The sequence below is a fragment of the Coffea eugenioides genome, chromosome 2 (genome assembly GCF_003713205.1).
Source record: "Coffea eugenioides isolate CCC68of chromosome 2, Ceug_1.0, whole genome shotgun sequence".
In the NCBI taxonomy this organism is placed as follows: Eukaryota; Viridiplantae; Streptophyta; class Magnoliopsida; order Gentianales; family Rubiaceae; genus Coffea; species Coffea eugenioides.
The window spans coordinates 30,590,682-30,608,246 of NC_040036.1; the positions used below are offsets into that span (position 1 = coordinate 30,590,682).

At 35.3% G+C, this 17,565-nt stretch overlaps 3 protein-coding genes across 3 annotated transcripts; 1 reads left to right on the top strand and 2 right to left on the bottom strand.

The window, feature by feature from the left end:
* Positions 1 to 273: 273 nt before the first annotated feature.
* LOC113759454 (furcatin hydrolase-like) lies at positions 274 to 3,763 on the bottom strand. Its single transcript, XM_027302033.1, has 13 exons — positions 3,678 to 3,763; positions 3,515 to 3,584; positions 3,285 to 3,343; positions 3,093 to 3,168; positions 2,883 to 2,960; positions 2,667 to 2,754; positions 2,313 to 2,568; positions 1,748 to 1,863; positions 1,417 to 1,634; positions 1,269 to 1,300; positions 728 to 827; positions 543 to 645; positions 274 to 442 (listed from the first exon to the last, which is right to left on the bottom strand). The coding sequence occupies exons 3-13, from the start codon at positions 3,312 to 3,314 to the stop codon at positions 274 to 276; spliced, it is 1,266 nt and encodes a 421-aa protein (XP_027157834.1). The 5' UTR covers positions 3,315 to 3,343; positions 3,515 to 3,584; positions 3,678 to 3,763.
* A 2,663-nt stretch (positions 3,764 to 6,426) lies between these two features.
* LOC113759455 lies at positions 6,427 to 10,611 on the bottom strand. Its single transcript, XM_027302034.1, has 5 exons — positions 10,239 to 10,611; positions 8,149 to 8,186; positions 7,103 to 8,062; positions 6,741 to 6,868; positions 6,427 to 6,652 (listed from the first exon to the last, which is right to left on the bottom strand). The coding sequence occupies exons 1-5, from the start codon at positions 10,609 to 10,611 to the stop codon at positions 6,427 to 6,429; spliced, it is 1,725 nt and encodes a 574-aa protein (XP_027157835.1).
* Positions 10,612 to 13,695: 3,084 nt separating this feature from the next.
* LOC113761599 (furcatin hydrolase-like) lies at positions 13,696 to 17,352 on the top strand. Its single transcript, XM_027304668.1, has 13 exons — positions 13,696 to 13,781; positions 13,875 to 13,944; positions 14,116 to 14,174; positions 14,291 to 14,366; positions 14,499 to 14,576; positions 14,705 to 14,792; positions 14,891 to 15,146; positions 15,596 to 15,711; positions 15,825 to 16,042; positions 16,159 to 16,190; positions 16,632 to 16,731; positions 16,814 to 16,916; positions 17,017 to 17,352. Exons 3-13 carry the CDS (start codon positions 14,145 to 14,147, stop codon positions 17,183 to 17,185), a joined length of 1,266 nt encoding a protein of 421 aa, XP_027160469.1. The 5' UTR covers positions 13,696 to 13,781; positions 13,875 to 13,944; positions 14,116 to 14,144; the 3' UTR covers positions 17,186 to 17,352.
* Positions 17,353 to 17,565: the final 213 nt, after the last annotated feature.

The following is a 17,565-nucleotide window of genomic DNA, read 5'->3' on the forward strand; positions in this document are numbered from 1 at the left end:
TAGGAAAATTACAAAAAGGCAAGTTGAAGAATGAAAACCAATGAAAGTGAATAAAGACTTTATATTTCTTTCGTAATACATAATTGCATGCTCTAATGTGGCACGTTATTGCATTTGCGACTATTCTTACAATTGCGACAAAATTTGGACAACCAATTTGACCTAGACAACGAATAAATGAATTTAAAGATTGATGGATTCTAATCTTTTATTTGACATCACTCCACAGAGCTAAAATCAACGTATGGTACATATAACTGTTCATAACTTCACTTAGGACTGGAGGAATTTCTTGAACCAAAGAGCTGAACTTTTGGGGTATCTCTTCAATCCATTTTTGAAGTCAACAAAGACCAAACCAAATCTCTCTGTGAAACCTGAATTCCATTCCCAATCGTCCATGAATGTCCAAGGAAAGAAGCCCTTCACGTTGACGCCATTGCTGCAAAAAAAAAAAAAAAGGATTGTAATTATCTTTAGAAAATGTAATCAGGAGTTTCTGATCTATGAGAAATGTTGACAAATAAAAGAGGTGGAGTTACCCAATGGCTTCTTTGACTGCCCTTAGATGGGCTTGATAGAAGCGTGCTCTTTGCAAATCCTTGACCCCTCCTTCAACTTTAGTTATATTAGTCTCACCAAATCCTGGTAATAAATGGGAATGTGAATTTTAATTTGTGAATTTCAAAATAGATCACGTGGATTTACCATCAAATTAAGTTCTTACCATTTTCTGTAATATAAATGGTTGGATTCCCGTACTTGTTCTTTGTATAGACAAGAACATCACGAAGACCTTGAGGATACACATAAAGTGGTACTCCTTCCTGAACATCGTAACATGAGTTGGTAAAATGAGATAATACTCGAATTACTGCCCAAAAATTGAAAGAATTAAAACAGTTCCCGGGGTTCTTCCAATTTCATCCAGTTCGAAACTGATTCACCAAGGAAGTTCCTCTTTCATATATACCAGATCAAAATAGGAAAAAGGAGCATAAGCAAGACATGATTTCTTTCATGAACACTGCTAATTAAAATTTTCAGATGGTTTTGTGGAAAAGATCAATTTGAATAGTTTTCCTTGGATTGGAATAGTCATAAATTGACATCTACAATTGCCAAATTGAATCATATTACGAAAAATTTTCTTATTATGAGAAACACACGGTCAAATTCTTGTTTTTTATCTGCATTATCTTCCCTTTTCACTCGTTTCGAATATTATGATTTCCAAAAGTGACAGAGGTTTTGAAGATATAACATACCGCCTCACCAATAGCTAGTCCATTCCTTTCCGCTGTGACAAATAGAAGTTTTGAAAGATTAACAAACGCAATAAAAATCAGTAAAAGTTAATTGTTAACAAAATTACACACTATAAATTAAATCGGGATTATATATATTGGAACTCACTTGTCAGATTAACTTGATTGTCAGTTGTATAGCTATTATTAGGACCATTACGGAAGTGGGCATTTGCTGCAAAATTTGAGGTATAATAATTCACTCCAAGGAAATCCAAGGAACCTTTCACCAACTGGGATTGCTCCCTCGTGAATCTTGGTAACCTTTTACCCACGAGACGACGCATGCTTTGTGGGTAATCCCCGAAAACTAAGGGGTCCAAAAACCTGCAAATACCACAACGTTTTTGTCATTTTGTTTTTAAAAAAAAATTTACAACTAAAAGAATATATTAAGGCGATATTTAAAAAAAAAAAAGAAGAAAACTATGTAAACTCACCATCCATACACGAAGTCGATTGCGCGTTGTGCAGCTTCGGTGTCGGCCTTACTATTGGAATAAGGCACGTACCAAGTTGGGTTCAACACAATTCCTACTTCACCATTTTGTGATGCCTATATATAGAGAATATGAACACAAATTTATGTGTTATATTGTCAGATTAATTTTGCTTAAGATTTAACAAAATAGGCAATAAAAAAATTGAAACTGTATGTTTCGTTGTTTTTAAAATGGATAACCGTGATGATCATAATTTTGGTCATGCTTTGTCTTATTGCAGTCTCTTTTTTTTTTTTTTTTTTCCTTGAGATATTGTTCATTGACAAATACATTTGGCTTAAGGACTTGATCCAAAATTTTCATGTCTTCTTCTTCACTTTCATACCTAGATGTCAAACGTATGATACATGTATTTTTTGAAATAATTCAATATAGACATTTTTATTATTTTTTTGAAACTTCTATACTCCAAAAGTCATTTTTAATAATATGCAAATCCCCCAGAATCATAATAACACTAATTGATTTATCAAAATGAATAAGATAGCTATGGGGTGGTCACCTTGTACTTCTCCCTATACAGGTTAGAAATTGCTGCATGGGAGAGGAGAATATTGTGGGCAACCAAGTAAGGCTCAGCTGCGGAGTTGCCCGCTGGGCAGTCGTTGTTCCTCCAAGCTGAGCACCGGCCGGGGGCTAAGATGCCGGAGTCATACCCAGCTACACAAAATGTCAATGGCTCATTAGCAGTGGTCCAATGCTTGACTCTATCACCAAATTCCTTGAAACAAAGTTCTGCGAAATCTAGAAAATCATCCCTGTGGGAAAAAAAGGCAAAGAAATAAATACACTTTAATCAGTACCACTAATGGGATTTTATCAGTTTGACTAGTTTTCATAATTGAAGATCACTTACACAATGCGCGGGCTTAGAAATCCACCATACTCATCTTCCAAAGGTTGAGGAACATCCCAGTGGAAAATTGTTACAAATGGTGTTATACCTGTTTGCATGGGGCAAATTATCTATATTAGTTGATAATTTGAGAGGTGAGAATTGTCAACATTAGCAAGAGACGGTTTTCTTTTAATTAATAAAGATATATATTGTTGTGGAATGGAGATTTCTGACCGTTTGCTAGAAGCTCATCAATGAGGCTGTTGTAAAATGCAATGCCTGCCTTGTTCACACCTTTACTTAGCTTCCCATCTGAGAAAAAGTTGAATATAGTCGAATTAATGATTGTACTATAAAGTAATAAAAGTTTACCGATTAATTTGTAAAGCAAGCAATTACACGCAAAAGTTTTTGTTGGAAAAAGAAAAGGTCAAGGATTCTCACGAGGTATAACTCTTGACCATGAGATGGACATTCTGAAAGAATCCAACCCTAAGAATTTCATGAGTTTGATGTCCTCCTGCATGTGACCATGGTGTTTTCAACTTAAGTGCATGCTTTAAAAGTAGTAAACTAATTTTTTGACATTATTGTAAAATTATAATTAATGATGAAGAAAATGTATGCATATCATACCTTGTAACGATGATAGAAATCAACAGCCATGTCACCAGTGCTATGATCCGCTATTTTATCTGCAATGTAAAACAAGCACAATATGATGGTATAAAATCCACATAAGCTTATTTCCTTGTTCATATAAATTCCTATAATTATGTTGAGCGATTTCTTGTAATTAAAATGTCCTTGCAGTTTAAATATAGAATACAATTTCCTCAATTTTGTTTAATATCTCAAAATTTTACTTGGATATTGGTGGCTAAAGGTATCCCATATACTCGGTCCCCTTCCATCTTCGAATGCTGCTCCTTCATACTGCAAGTTGATGAACACATTAAAATTTCACCAACAATATATGAGAAATATGACAAATAAATTTCACTGGAGTTGTAGGCTTGTACCCAGTACCTGATAGGCAGCTGAAGCTGCTCCAAATATGAAATCTTGAGGGAAACTTTTGCGGTTGAAAGTTGAAATATTTTTGGGTGCTACCCCAAATGAAAGCCCACTCAAGGAAAAGAAAAGAGCCAAGAATAGGAGGACATGTAAACCAATGCCTCGAGAAGCCATGCTCATTGAATGTTATTGCCTTTCTTAGATTGATTAATTTGGAGAAATACAAGCTTGCTATGAATATATGTTTTGGTTTCGTGTTCGGGAGTGGCTGATTTGTAAGGTTTCCCCCCTGATCAGAAGCCTTTTTATAGTCTTCATTATGCACGTGTTACTTAAGCAAGTCAGGATGGACCCATATGACATTTGAACTTGTCAATTTCTGTGAAAAGAAATAAAAAGTTGCTGGTCGAATTGAATTACTGATTTTTCAACATTAGATATATGCTGACGCCCCCATACTTCCATGTAGTCCCAAAAGCAATTTCTCAAACGATTATTTAGAATTTTCACTTTAGGTTGACAAATTAATCACACGTGTTACTTATTGGAACCTAACCATTAGGAAAATATTACGAACCTTTGAAACTTAGTCAATCCTTTGAAAAAAATACCAAATATATCAACCCACATTTATCGGAGTTTCGTGTCACGTACCTTAGACTACGTAGAAGAAACCACGCATGGATCGTTAATGGACGTGGCTAAAGAAATGTACTTCTCCAGTAACTTTGGATAGATTGGATGATTGAAATGGTGAGTAAAGAGAGAAAAATTAGAGGGATCACTCAGATAATTTTATCATTTTGATGACTGAAAACAGTTGATCTAAACCATGATGTCACTTAAAAAAAGAAAAGAAAAGAAAAGAAAACCATGATGTCACTTAAAAAAAGAAAAGAAAAGAAAAGAAAACCATGATGTCACTTCAATATTTCTTCTAGTTGTTTTTCTACTTGACATTTCCCCCTTTACGTTTCACATTACCTCCCTGTTTCCACAAATTCAATTGCTGCTCTCTTTCCTCTTACTTTTAATCACCGTATACAATAATTTCTTTTGCATTTTTTTTGGGTTAAAGCAACTCACAAGGAAAAGTAATAGTCCAAGACTAGTAAAGGGAAAATTGCAGAAACCTCCCCTGAGGTTTCTGACAGTAACACTCACCTCCTCTCTAGTTTAAAAAATTGCATTGACCACCCCTGAACTTAAGAAATCTGTTGCAGATTCGGTCCAAGTTAGAAAGAGTCCCATTGAAAAATTGTTTTAAAAAGTAAGATAAGAAATTTGTGTCAGATTTGCCCTTCATCTTGCTTGCCTAGTAGTATTAACAAAGGAAGGACAAAAGTTATTAAGGATCAATAAACTTCAAGGGGTATAAGTGCAAACCATTTCCAATGCACTTGCAACAGCTTAAGCACCAGGTGAAAGTAATGGCTAGTTAAACGGTTAAATGAGGTCTGAACTTGCACTAGCTTATAAATGAGGTCTGGTTTAGCAATCCACTACTGTAGCTAGTTTTGGGGGTAACACAGCTGGTTTCCTTGACTTTAGTTTGGTAGTTGGAGGTGAAGTGCATGGCTTTTTCTAGCCACAGGGGAGAATCATGGAACTCCCCAGCATCCTTCACAATAAGGAACAAATACAATTGGCACTACAATTTTCAATGCACTTGCAACAGCTTAAGCACCAGGTGAAAGCAATGGCTAGTTAAACGGCTAAATGAGGTCTGAACTTGCACTAGCTTATAAATGAGGTCTGGTTTAGCAATCCACTACTGTAGCTAGTTTTGGGGGTAACACAGCTGGTTTCCTTGATTTTAGTTTGGTAGTTGGAGGTGAAGTGCATGGCTTTTTCTAGCCACAGGGGAGAATCATGGAACTCCCCAGCATCCTTCACAATAAGGAACAAATACTACACCTACAATCGAAAGGCAACACTGAAGATTTCTGAGACTGAAAAGAATCCCAACAAGTTATATTTATATTGTGCAAAATGCAAGTACTTCCAATGGTATGATGGTCCCAAAGAAGAAAAGGTTAGCAATAGAAGAACATTCATAGCTCTAGTGTTACAATCTCAACAACAGCTACCTTCTTCCTCAGCAATGCAAAGGGGAATGCCAATTGTAGTGGCAAGGGCAAGAGCTCTAAATGTAGCAATCAACATACTTTTCATTATCAATCTCATACTTGTTGCTGTGTATGTTTTCACCCATATTGTGAAGTCAATAGGATAATGTAGCATAATAAATGTACAAGGGGGGTATAAGATGTAGTTACAGTTCAAATTGCTGTTGCAAGACATAGGAGAATGAAAATGGAACATCATGTACTCAACACCATTTCGAATTTACAATTTAATGCAACCAATTGAGTTTGAATCTACTATCATCAGCACAAATTCCACTTCATCTATCAATACTTCCAAACCAGATACAAAAAGCAGCTTGATTACAAGATTAATCCATTACTACAAAAGTGCAACAGAGCAATTCAATGCTACAAAAGAGCACCAGAACAATCCATTACTACAAAAGCATGACAGAGCAATCCATTATATTCAAAACACAATCTGCTGCAATGACTTGAAACAGACGGTGAGGATTGCAAAGGCCTATCAGCTCCAAATTTGTATCAGCAATAGTCATTTACAAAAACATTCGTATTCAAGTAGCTAATTAACATCAAACTAATAAGGCTCAGCAAAACCGATAAGCAGGAAACTACAGCAAGTACATCAGAATCGCATGCTAAAACTACTGCTAATTGAGAAAGATGTAGTTAACACTATTGCTACTGTTGACATTTCCTGACTGCAGTGTTGTAGCTGCACTAATTGAGAAAGATGTAGCTGTGGCAGCTTGAGATGCAGCAATTTGCTGAATTGGAGGAGGTTCAAGAGTTTGAGTGACCCGAGTAGTTGCATTTGAGCAAGTTCTCTTGCTACTTCCTTTAGTAGTTGCTCCAGTATTGTACAATGGCCTTCCTCTTTGCATTTGTATAATATTAGAGTGAAAGTGAATGTTTGTGAAATATTATATTGAAACATGTATAAAATGTACTCATTTGATTGAACCTTTGCTTTGAAGCAATTGCTTTGGTCGGAACAGGAAGCTCTACATTTTCAGTTCCAGGTTGACTTGTAGGAGAAGGATTGCTTTCTTGGCTTGAATTCACACCAGGCACATTACCTTGTACATAATCCTAGCAATAAACATAGAGAAACATCATATATTAGAAGGTTCTATATGTTACAAATGAGTGATGTAGGACCAAAAAATAATTTAGCCAAAGAGTTGCTCTTGACAGGCCTGTGTTTGCAGTCCCTCTTCCTAGTTTGCCTCTTTTACTGCTCAACTGTTAGGGAATAAGCTAACATTAGTGCATTTTATTTGTTTATCACATTATTTTCAATAGCAAGTTGAGCACATATAAGACCTGTTGGCTAGGAGTTTTGCTGCCTTTCTTCTTTTGCACAAGAGCTCTTTGGCATGACCTCTTGTTGTGATCAAAGGAGCCACAATTTTCACACTTGAATCTGCTCAGCCTTTTTGGTTGAGGTGCAAAATGTCCTTCATCATGTTCCCTTCTCCTGTGCACCTTTAGTCTACCTGGAGCTCTCCTCAAAAGAGGAGACAATACTGTTGAAGGGTTAACATTTGGCATAGGTGGCCACATCTTCTCATCAGGAATTGGATGAATCATACTTGCACATGTCTTTAAGTACATATCTCTTGAGAACCAATGGTTATAGTAGGACTCCAGTTTCTGTCTCTTGTAAATAATTCCTAATGCAGCATGTTTACGAGGAAGACCTAAAATTTGAAAAGCTCTACAATCACAGTTTTTAGCAAGTAAATTGACCATGTTTGACCTGTTCATATCCCTTACTTCAAATATGTCTTCACTTGTCATTGTCAGTTGACATTGTCTTGGTGTTTGTCCTATTTTTGGCAATTTATCCACCATCTTTGGGGTGACAGAAGTGGTTAGTGTGCACCCCTTCTGATATCTCTTGTGCATTTTCTTCATAAACTTCTTCCTCAGTCCCTCAACAAGTGTCAAGATAGGTTTCCCTCTTAGTTCACCTACCCATGCATTAAAGGACTCAGTGCAGTTATTTGTGACGTGATCACACTTAATTCCAATAGCAAAGGTATATCTACACCAACTTGTCTTGGGAATTTTCTCCAAATATCTCCAAACTTCCTTGTTTAGCTCATTTATAGTGGCTATGGCTTCATTATGCCCTGCACTATCATAGTTTTTAGCTGCTCTCCAGAACAGGTTACTGAGTAAAATACCAGGAAACTGAGCTTTAAAATTGCTGCAGATATTACTACAGTAATGCCTTTCACTAGCAACAGACACTATCTCCTCATAAGCAAGATTCAAGCCCTAAAATGAAAACCAAAAACATCACATTGTTATGCTGATGAGCAGCAGAATTAGGACTGAAAAAAACTACTGCATAACAAGTATACCTTTTGCCTGTCACTCATGAAGGTTAAAGGGACATTATCTTCAAATGGCCCAAAGAAATCCTCAAAGTAATGGAAGAACTAACTCTAGATTTCTTTATTTTCACACTTAGTCACAGCAAAAGCAATAGGAAAAATGCCGTTGTTAGCATCTAAAGCAACTACTGTGAGAAGTACACCACCAAAAGGACCTTTCAAAAAACTGATAGGTTGTATTTTTGTCATTAATTTTATGATTATTTTTCTTTTTTATTTTACCAAATATTGTTTTAATTGATGGATTCTACTTATATTTGGTTAATGGTACTAGTTGAAGGAAAAGGAGCAAAACGTGGTTAAAAGGGGTAATTTTTCAAGAATTGCTGTCAAGTCCAGAGAAGCCTCACAGCAAAAGCAATAGGAAAAATTCTGCTGTTAGCATCTAAAGCAACTACTGTGAGAAATGCACCACCAAAAGGATCTTTCAAAAAATTGATAGGTTGCATTTTTGTCATTAATTTTATCTCTGTTTTCCTCTTTCATTTTACCAAATATTGTTTTAATTGATGGATTCTACTTAAATTTGATTAATGGTGCTAATTGTAGGAAAAGGAGCAAAACGTGGTTAAAATGGGTAATTTTCCAAGAATTGCTGTCAGGTCCAGAGAAGCCAAGATTCGCGCGTGGCAGTTTCCTAATTCAAGTCGAAGACTTACGAAACATATTTCCAATTACAGTTGGGAAACTATTTAAATTATCTTTTATCAATTTAGGAATTATCTTTTTCTTAGGAAAATTAGGAAGGAAGGAAGGAAGGAAGTTGCAACTACTAGGAATACTTGTGAAACTATGATTTGGCCGTCTCTTAGTCTATTTAGGGGATTGATTAGTTTCGGCAAAAAGGGAGGTACGATGGCCGCTTGGCCTTTTGGCCAATCTTTTTTTTCTCTAGTTTTTCTCTTATCAAACACTAATGCGGCTGGCTTTGGAAAAATGGTGTGAATTGTTTCAATTGGCTATGCGCAATTAAATTCATTTTCTAGTCGAAAGTCAACTTGAAAATTCGATTCCAAACATCTGTGAGATCGAATTATTTTACTTATTTCTTTTATTCATTGGTATTCGTGCGTTTTCTGATTTAATTTCTTATGATTATTTTGTTATTTGAATGTCAAAGGTTCGACATTTGAATTAACCTACTAATCTACTGCCAAATTAATTGGTTAAATCCGTAATTATTTGATTGGTTAATACCAGTGGCGACTAGCGTGATTGGTCCTATGTTAGGGAAACGTTTGATCTAATTTAAATAAACCCTCGTAGCGTGTTTGTTGATTAGGGTTGGACTTTTCTAATTTTTAATGCAATTAAGGAATTGAATCCTATGGTCGTACTTAGGGTTATTTTTTTGGTTAGAGAAATAGTTAACGGTCGTACCTTGGCTATCGAAAAAATAAGGAAGAGTTGGCTGTTTATCGCGTGTATGACAACTATCACTAATCTATTAATAAGTAATTGAATTATCTTTGCATCGATGATCAGTTGAAAGGACCGTGTCTGAAAAGTTGCATCTTTGGCTAGAGTCGTATCTATTGTTGATTAATTCCTGTTTATTTTCTTAAGTTGCTTGTATTTAGTTAATTTGTTATTTTTATATTTTTATAAAATCCCCCATACTTTGGGCTCTAAAAGAAATAAATTATTCCCAATTCCTGTGGATTTGACCCTACTCACCGCTATATATAAAATTTATATTTTTGTTGAGTATGTAATTATTATTGCACAGCCTCGACAACCTGTCAAAAACATCCATCAAAATCAACAAAAAGGTTTACAGCCTTCAAGAAATCCAGCACCAACTAGGCTCAACTAGGCTCAACTTTGAGCATTGAAACTAATAAATATTCTCAAAAATCTAGGCTCAACTAGGAGAGTAGGCAAATCATAATGTATTGGTACAGAACCAGCACCAAAATCTAGCTTTGTGAGTTGTATTTTCTAAGGACTTCAGCATATTTTGGCAGTTTGGTGTAGGATTCACTATGATTGCCTTCAATCTAATTTCTTACTTTTGCAAGTGCTCTATAAAATCTGTCATTTGCTTGGATGCACACCATATTTTATCATCTCTGCTTCTACTCTTTTGGTGGACATGTTAGGGTGAATTATTAATACTGGTACTTGTTTTTTTGCAATCCAGTCAGCTGTAACTTCTATGTTCTTCCTATCCATCACACACGTGTGTTTCTCTTGGTAAGACTTAATCATAAAGGTGATGGAATCTGCTACTGATGATGCAAGAATTCTCCATTTACATCCTTCAACACCATAAATAGTAGTCACTCTACTATTTTCATTCTTCACCCTGACAATGCGAAATACTTTCTGAATTGCGTAGTCCTTTAAAACTGTTCTAAATGCATCAACATTAGTGAACAACTGACCTTTCTTAAACTCTATGTCTGTCTTTGGGTTGTACGTCCACATTTTTTATTTCAAGGCTTGCTGAATGGGGTCACATTCTTCCTCACTTTCAGAATCAGAAACAACATCACCCTTCTCATTCTCATCAAAACCAAAAAAGGACATGTCAATATTCTCACTACTTGCCAGAGACACATTATCAACATCTATGTCATCCCTATGTTGTGCAACCAGCTTGAATCAGAGCTGGAGTCATTATATTCACCCTCAGAATCATCAATCTCAACAACAATTACCTTATCATTTCTTTTTTTTCCTAAGTTCATGTAGGTGTTTTGACCATTGTCCACCTCAACATTAGTTTGATCATTGGGAATAACATCCATACCTAGCACATGCACATTAATCACCATTTCAAACTTATGCATTTTGAACATTTCATTAAAACTATCATCATTAGTAATATCAAACATGTCCCCTGTCTTAGGAATTAGGCACCTCATGTGCAGTAACTTATTCAGATGTCTAAGGACTTAACTGAATACCTTCTCGGTAACATCAAACAGCAAGTTAATGTAACAGTAACCAATTGGATCGACATTTGAAATTCTTAATTATTTCCCCTCATAATGGACAGTTATGTCATAAGCAGGAAGGAGAGCCATCCTAAGTTCCAAAAGTGATTGTTATTGAACAAAGAGGAAATCACAACAGCTTACAATTCTACTGCAATGTTCTATATTTGTATCATAAACCAGTCATGAACTCAGACAATGACCAATACAACATGTTTATACAAGAGCTGTCAAGGTCAAAAAACTTCTAACTACGAACAGAGCAGCAAGTCTTTAACAACTGGAATAACATCACATTCATATGCCATTGATCATTACTAACATATTCAAATCATGATACATCATCCATTCACTGAGCAATCACATTTTGGGCTTTCTATCATACAACAACTAACATGAAAATTTTCTCTCTTCAAGTGACAACATCAAGGATAATTTACTTGTACAGCTGTGATTCTTGCAAATATTATGAATGAGATACTCAGATTGTGGTTGCTTTTTACCACCTATTGTGCTTCTTTTCTCACAAATGCTTTGCCTCTCATTAACTAAGCAAAAGCTCCAGCTTCTTCCCTCATGTTTCCTTCCCTCAATGGTTTGTTTTATCAGTCACAACACTAGCTATGGAGCTGGTAGACAGCCTTGTCACCTCAAGAGCTGTCATTCACAAATTGGCGCCAATTCATGGTGCCATCTTCCTCCTCCATTGGCGCCGATGGTTAGCTCTACAAATGATGGTTAAAGATGGTACAACTCTGCAGAAACAAGGACTCTTAAAGTAGTTTAATTAGTTACTCAATTTGTTTAATTAGTAATTAATTAGCTTATTTACTCCCTCAATTTGTTCACAAGCAACATTCATTCTTTTGTAAAATTCGTTCATCAGATAACCACAAATAATTGGGGTAACTAGGTAAATTCACACACTCTTTTGACAACAATAGGCCCCAATTAGTTCCTAGGAGAGGTCAATGCTATTTTGTAAATCATAGGGGAGGTGAGTGCTACTGAAAAAACCTCAGGGGAGGTTTCTATAATCATCCCAATAGTAAATGGTTTAAGAGCAATGGATTCAAGCCACTCTAGCTAAGCCTTTAAACATTATGTCTTAGGCAAAATTTGGAATAATCTGTAAAGTGGTCTCAAACTTGAATACCATTACTGTTTTTTTTTTAAATGAGAAATTTTGAATCCAAAATCTCCTACTTACAATCCCTCCCTATTTACCACCTAATCCAACTTTCCCCCTTGAATACCTTGCATTTCTGTAGCAGAGGCACAACAATTTTTCAATGGCAACACAAATAAAAAGAAAATTTTCATACTTTTTAAACAGACGTAGATTTTTTGCAACCTATGTTGATTATTTTGTATGGAAAAATTACAGTTTTGATCCCCCAATATTTAGCCTATTGTTTCAATCAAAACAAATTTAGTCCCCAAAGTTTATGATTTTAGACAGATTTAGAACAACTAATGAAAATGAAATAATAATTAACAGTAAATATCAAATTGCCGTTAGTCAACAATGATTTAGAACAACTTTGAATGGTTTGCATGGATTCAAAAGTAAGCTTTGCGGCTTAGAGACGCTTGAAAGGTTTGCTGTTTTCAACCCTTTACTATCTTGGACTATTACTTTTCCTTGTGAGTTGCTTTAACCCAAAAAAAAATGCAAAAGAAATTATTGTATACGGTGATTAAAAGTAAGAGGAAAGAGAGCAGCAATTGAATTTGTGGAAACAGGGAGGTAATGTGAAACGTAAAGGGGGAAATGTCAAATAGAAAAACAACTAGAAGAAATATTGAAGTGACATCATGGTTTTCGTGACATCATGGTTTAGATCAACTGTTTTCAGTCATCAAAATGATAAAATTATCTGAGTGATCCCTCTAATTTTTCTCTCTTTACTCACCATTTCAATCATCCAATCTATCCAAAGTTACTGGAGAAGTACCATTTCTTTAGCCACGTCCATTAACGATCCATGCGTGGTTTCTTCTACGCAGTCCAAGGTACGTGACACGAAACTCCGATAAATGTGGGTTGATATATTTGGTATTTTTTTCAAAGGATTGACTAAGTTTCAAAGGTTCGTAATATTTTCCTAATGGTTAGGTTCCAATAAGTAACACGTGTGATTAATTTGTCAACCTAAAGTGAAAATTCTAAATAATCGTTTAAGAAATTGCTTTTGGGACTACATGGAAGTATGGGGGCGTCAGCATATATCTAATGTTGAAAAATCAGTAATTCAATTCGACCAGCAACTTTTTATTTCTTTTCTCAGAAATTGACAAGTTCAAATGTCATATGGGTCCATCCTGACTTGCTTAAGTAACACGTGCATAATGAAGACTATAAAAAGGCTTCTGATCAGGGGGGAAACCTTACAAATCAGCCACTCCCGAACACGAAACCAAAACATATATTCATAGCAAGCTTGTATTTCTCCAAATTAATCAATCTAAGAAAGGCAATAACATTCAATGAGCATGGCTTCTCGAGGCATTGGTTTACATGTCCTCCTATTCTTGGCTCTTTTCTTTTCCTTGAGTGGGCTTTCATTTGGGGTAGCACCCAAAAATATTTCAACTTTCAACCGCAAAAGTTTCCCTCAAGATTTCATATTTGGAGCAGCTTCAGCTGCCTATCAGGTACTGGGTACAAGCCTACAACTCCAGTGAAATTTATTTGTCATATTTCTCATATATTGTTGGTGAAATTTTAATGTGTTCATCAACTTGCAGTATGAAGGAGCAGCATTCGAAGATGGAAGGGGACCGAGTATATGGGATACCTTTAGCCACCAATATCCAAGTAAAATTTTGAGATATTAAACAAAATTGAGGAAATTGTATTCTATATTTAAACTGCAAGGACATTTTAATTACAAGAAATCGCTCAACATAATTATAGGAATTTATATGAACAAGGAAATAAGCTTATGTGGATTTTATACCATCATATTGTGCTTGTTTTACATTGCAGATAAAATAGCGGATCATAGCACTGGTGACATGGCTGTTGATTTCTATCATCGTTACAAGGTATGATATGCATACATTTTCTTCATCATTAATTATAATTTTACAATAATGTCAAAAAATTAGTTTACTACTTTTAAAGCATGCACTTAAGTTGAAAACACCATGGTCACATGCAGGAGGACATCAAACTCATGAAATTCTTAGGGTTGGATTCTTTCAGAATGTCCATCTCATGGTCAAGAGTTATACCTCGTGAGAATCCTTGACCTTTTCTTTTTCCAACAAAAACTTTTGCGTGTAATTGCTTGCTTTACAAATTAATCGGTAAACTTTTATTACTTTATAGTACAATCATTAATTCGACTATATTCAACTTTTTCTCAGATGGGAAGCTAAGTAAAGGTGTGAACAAGGCAGGCATTGCATTTTACAACAGCCTCATTGATGAGCTTCTAGCAAACGGTCAGAAATCTCCATTCCACAACAATATATATCTTTATTAATTAAAAGAAAACCGTCTCTTGCTAATGTTGACAATTCTCACCTCTCAAATTATCAACTAATATAGATAATTTGCCCCATGCAAACAGGTATAACACCATTTGTAACAATTTTCCACTGGGATGTTCCTCAACCTTTGGAAGATGAGTATGGTGGATTTCTAAGCCCGCGCATTGTGTAAGTGATCTTCAATTATGAAAACTAGTCAAACTGATAAAATCCCATTAGTGGTACTGATTAAAGTGTATTTATTTCTTTGCCTTTTTTTCCCACAGGGATGATTTTCTAGATTTCGCAGAACTTTGTTTCAAGGAATTTGGTGATAGAGTCAAGCATTGGACCACTGTTAATGAGCCATTGACATTTTGTGTAGCTGGGTATGACTCCGGCATCTTAGCCCCCGGCCGGTGCTCAGCTTGGAGGAACAACGACTGCCCAGCGGGCAACTCCGCAGCTGAGCCTTACTTGGTTGCCCACAATATTCTCCTCTCCCATGCAGCAATTTCTAACCTGTATAGGGAGAAGTACAAGGTGACCACCCCATAGCTATCTTATTCATTTTGATAAATCAATTAGTGTTATTATGATTCTGGGGGATTTGCATATTATTAAAAATGACTTTTGGAGTATAGAAGTTTCAAAAAAATAATAAAAATGTCTATATTGAATTATTTCAAAAAATACATGTATCATACGTTTGACATCTAGGTATGAAAGTGAAGAAGAAGACATGAAAATTTTGGATCAAGTCCTTAAGCCAAATGTATTTGTCAATGAACAATATCTCAAGGAAAAAAAAAAAAAAAAAAGAGACTGCAATAAGACAAAGCATGACCAAAATTATGATCATCACGGTTATCCATTTTAAAAACAACGAAACATACAGTTTCAATTTTTTTATTGCCTATTTTGTTAAATCTTAAGCAAAATTAATCTGACAATATAACACATAAATTTGTGTTCATATTCTCTATATATAGGCATCACAAAATGGTGAAGTAGGAATTGTGTTGAACCCAACTTGGTACGTGCCTTATTCCAATAGTAAGGCCGACACCGAAGCTGCACAACGCGCAATCGACTTCGTGTATGGATGGTGAGTTTACATAGTTTTCTTCTTTTTTTTTTTTAAATATCGCCTTAATATATTCTTTTAGTTGTAAATTTTTTTTTAAAAACAAAATGACAAAAACGTTGTGGTATTTGCAGGTTTTTGGACCCCTTAGTTTTCGGGGATTACCCACAAAGCATGCGTCGTCTCGTGGGTAAAAGGTTACCAAGATTCACGAGGGAGCAATCCCAGTTGGTGAAAGGTTCCTTGGATTTCCTTGGAGTGAATTATTATACCTCAAATTTTGCAGCAAATGCCCACTTCCGTAATGGTCCTAATAATAGCTATACAACTGACAATCAAGTTAATCTGACAAGTGAGTTCCAATATATATAATCCCGATTTAATTTATAGTGTGTAATTTTGTTAACAATTAACTTTTACTGATTTTTATTGCGTTTGTTAATCTTTCAAAACTTCTATTTGTCACAGCGGAAAGGAATGGACTAGCTATTGGTGAGGCGGTATGTTATATCTTCAAAACCTCTGTCACTTTTGGAAATCATAATATTCGAAACGAGTGAAAAGGGAAGATAATGCAGATAAAAAACAAGAATTTGACCGTGTGTTTCTCATAATAAGAAAATTTTTCGTAATATGATTCAATTTGGCAATTGTAGATGTCAATTTATGACTATTCCAATCCAAGGAAAACTATTCAAATTGATCTTTTCCACAAAACCATCTGAAAATTTTAATTAGCAGTGTTCATGAAAGAAATCATGTCTTGCTTATGCTCCTTTTTCCTATTTTGATCTGGTATATATGAAAGAGGAACTTCCTTGGTGAATCAGTTTCGAACTGGATGAAATTGGAAGAACCCCGGGAACTGTTTTAATTCTTTCAATTTTTGGGCAGTAATTCGAGTATTATCTCATTTTACCAACTCATGTTACGATGTTCAGGAAGGAGTACCACTTTATGTGTATCCTCAAGGTCTTCGTGATGTTCTTGTCTATACAAAGAACAAGTACGGGAATCCAACCATTTATATTACAGAAAATGGTAAGAACTTAATTTGATGGTAAATCCACGTGATCTATTTTGAAATTCACAAATTAAAATTCACATTCCCATTTATTACCAGGATTTGGTGAGACTAATATAACTAAAGTTGAAGGAGGGGTCAAGGATTTGCAAAGAGCACGCTTCTATCAAGCCCATCTAAGGGCAGTCAAAGAAGCCATTGGGTAACTCCACCTCTTTTATTTGTCAACATTTCTCATAGATCAGAAACTCCTGATTACATTTTCTAAAGATAATTACAATCCTTTTTTTTTTTTTTTGCAGCAATGGCGTCAACGTGAAGGGCTTCTTTCCTTGGACATTCATGGACGATTGGGAATGGAATTCAGGTTTCACAGAGAGATTTGGTTTGGTCTTTGTTGACTTCAAAAATGGATTGAAGAGATACCCCAAAAGTTCAGCTCTTTGGTTCAAGAAATTCCTCCAGTCCTAAGTGAATTTATGAACAGTTATATGTACCATACGTTGATTTTAGCTCTGTGGAGTGATGTCAAATAAAAGATTAGAATCCATCAATCTTTAAATTCATTTATTCGTTGTCTAGGTCAAATTGGTTGTCCAAATTTTGTCGCAATTGTAAGAATAGTCGCAAATGCAATAACGTGCCACATTAGAGCACGCAATTATGTATTACGAAAGAAATAAAAGTCTTTATTCACTTTCATTGGTTTTCATTCTTCTACATGGATTTTGTAATTTTCCTATTTGGCTTTTCGGGTTTGTTCTTCTGCTGAGACCTTGGGAATGGAAGACCCCGTGTAGTATGCTGGCATGTTAAGGTGAAATTTCAAATTTAGCCACATAATAAGGCAA

Coding starts and splice junctions, on each gene's coding strand:
- LOC113761599 (XM_027304668.1), top strand. CDS start 14,145: ATGGCTGTTGATTTCTATCATCGTTACAAG. Junction 15,712..15,824: donor ATCGACTTCGTGTATGGATG/GTGAGTTTACAT, acceptor TGGTATTTGCAG/GTTTTTGGACCCCTTAGTTT. Junction 16,191..16,631: donor GACTAGCTATTGGTGAGGCG/GTATGTTATATC, acceptor TACGATGTTCAG/GAAGGAGTACCACTTTATGT.
- LOC113759454 (XM_027302033.1), bottom strand. CDS start 3,314: ATGGCTGTTGATTTCTATCATCGTTACAAG. Junction 1,635..1,747: donor ATCGACTTCGTGTATGGATG/GTGAGTTTACAT, acceptor TGGTATTTGCAG/GTTTTTGGACCCCTTAGTTT. Junction 443..542: donor GCAGTCAAAGAAGCCATTGG/GTAACTCCACCT, acceptor TTTTTTTTGCAG/CAATGGCGTCAACGTGAAGG.
- LOC113759455 (XM_027302034.1), bottom strand. CDS start 10,611: ATGTGGACGTACAACCCAAAGACAGACATAGAGTTTAAGAAAGGTCAG. Junction 8,187..10,238: donor AGCAGAGATGATAAAATATG/GTGTGCATCCAA, acceptor GGCCATTTGAAG/ATAATGTCCCTTTAACCTTC. Junction 8,063..8,148: donor TCATGAGTGACAGGCAAAAG/GTATACTTGTTA, acceptor TTTTCATTTTAG/GGCTTGAATCTTGCTTATGA.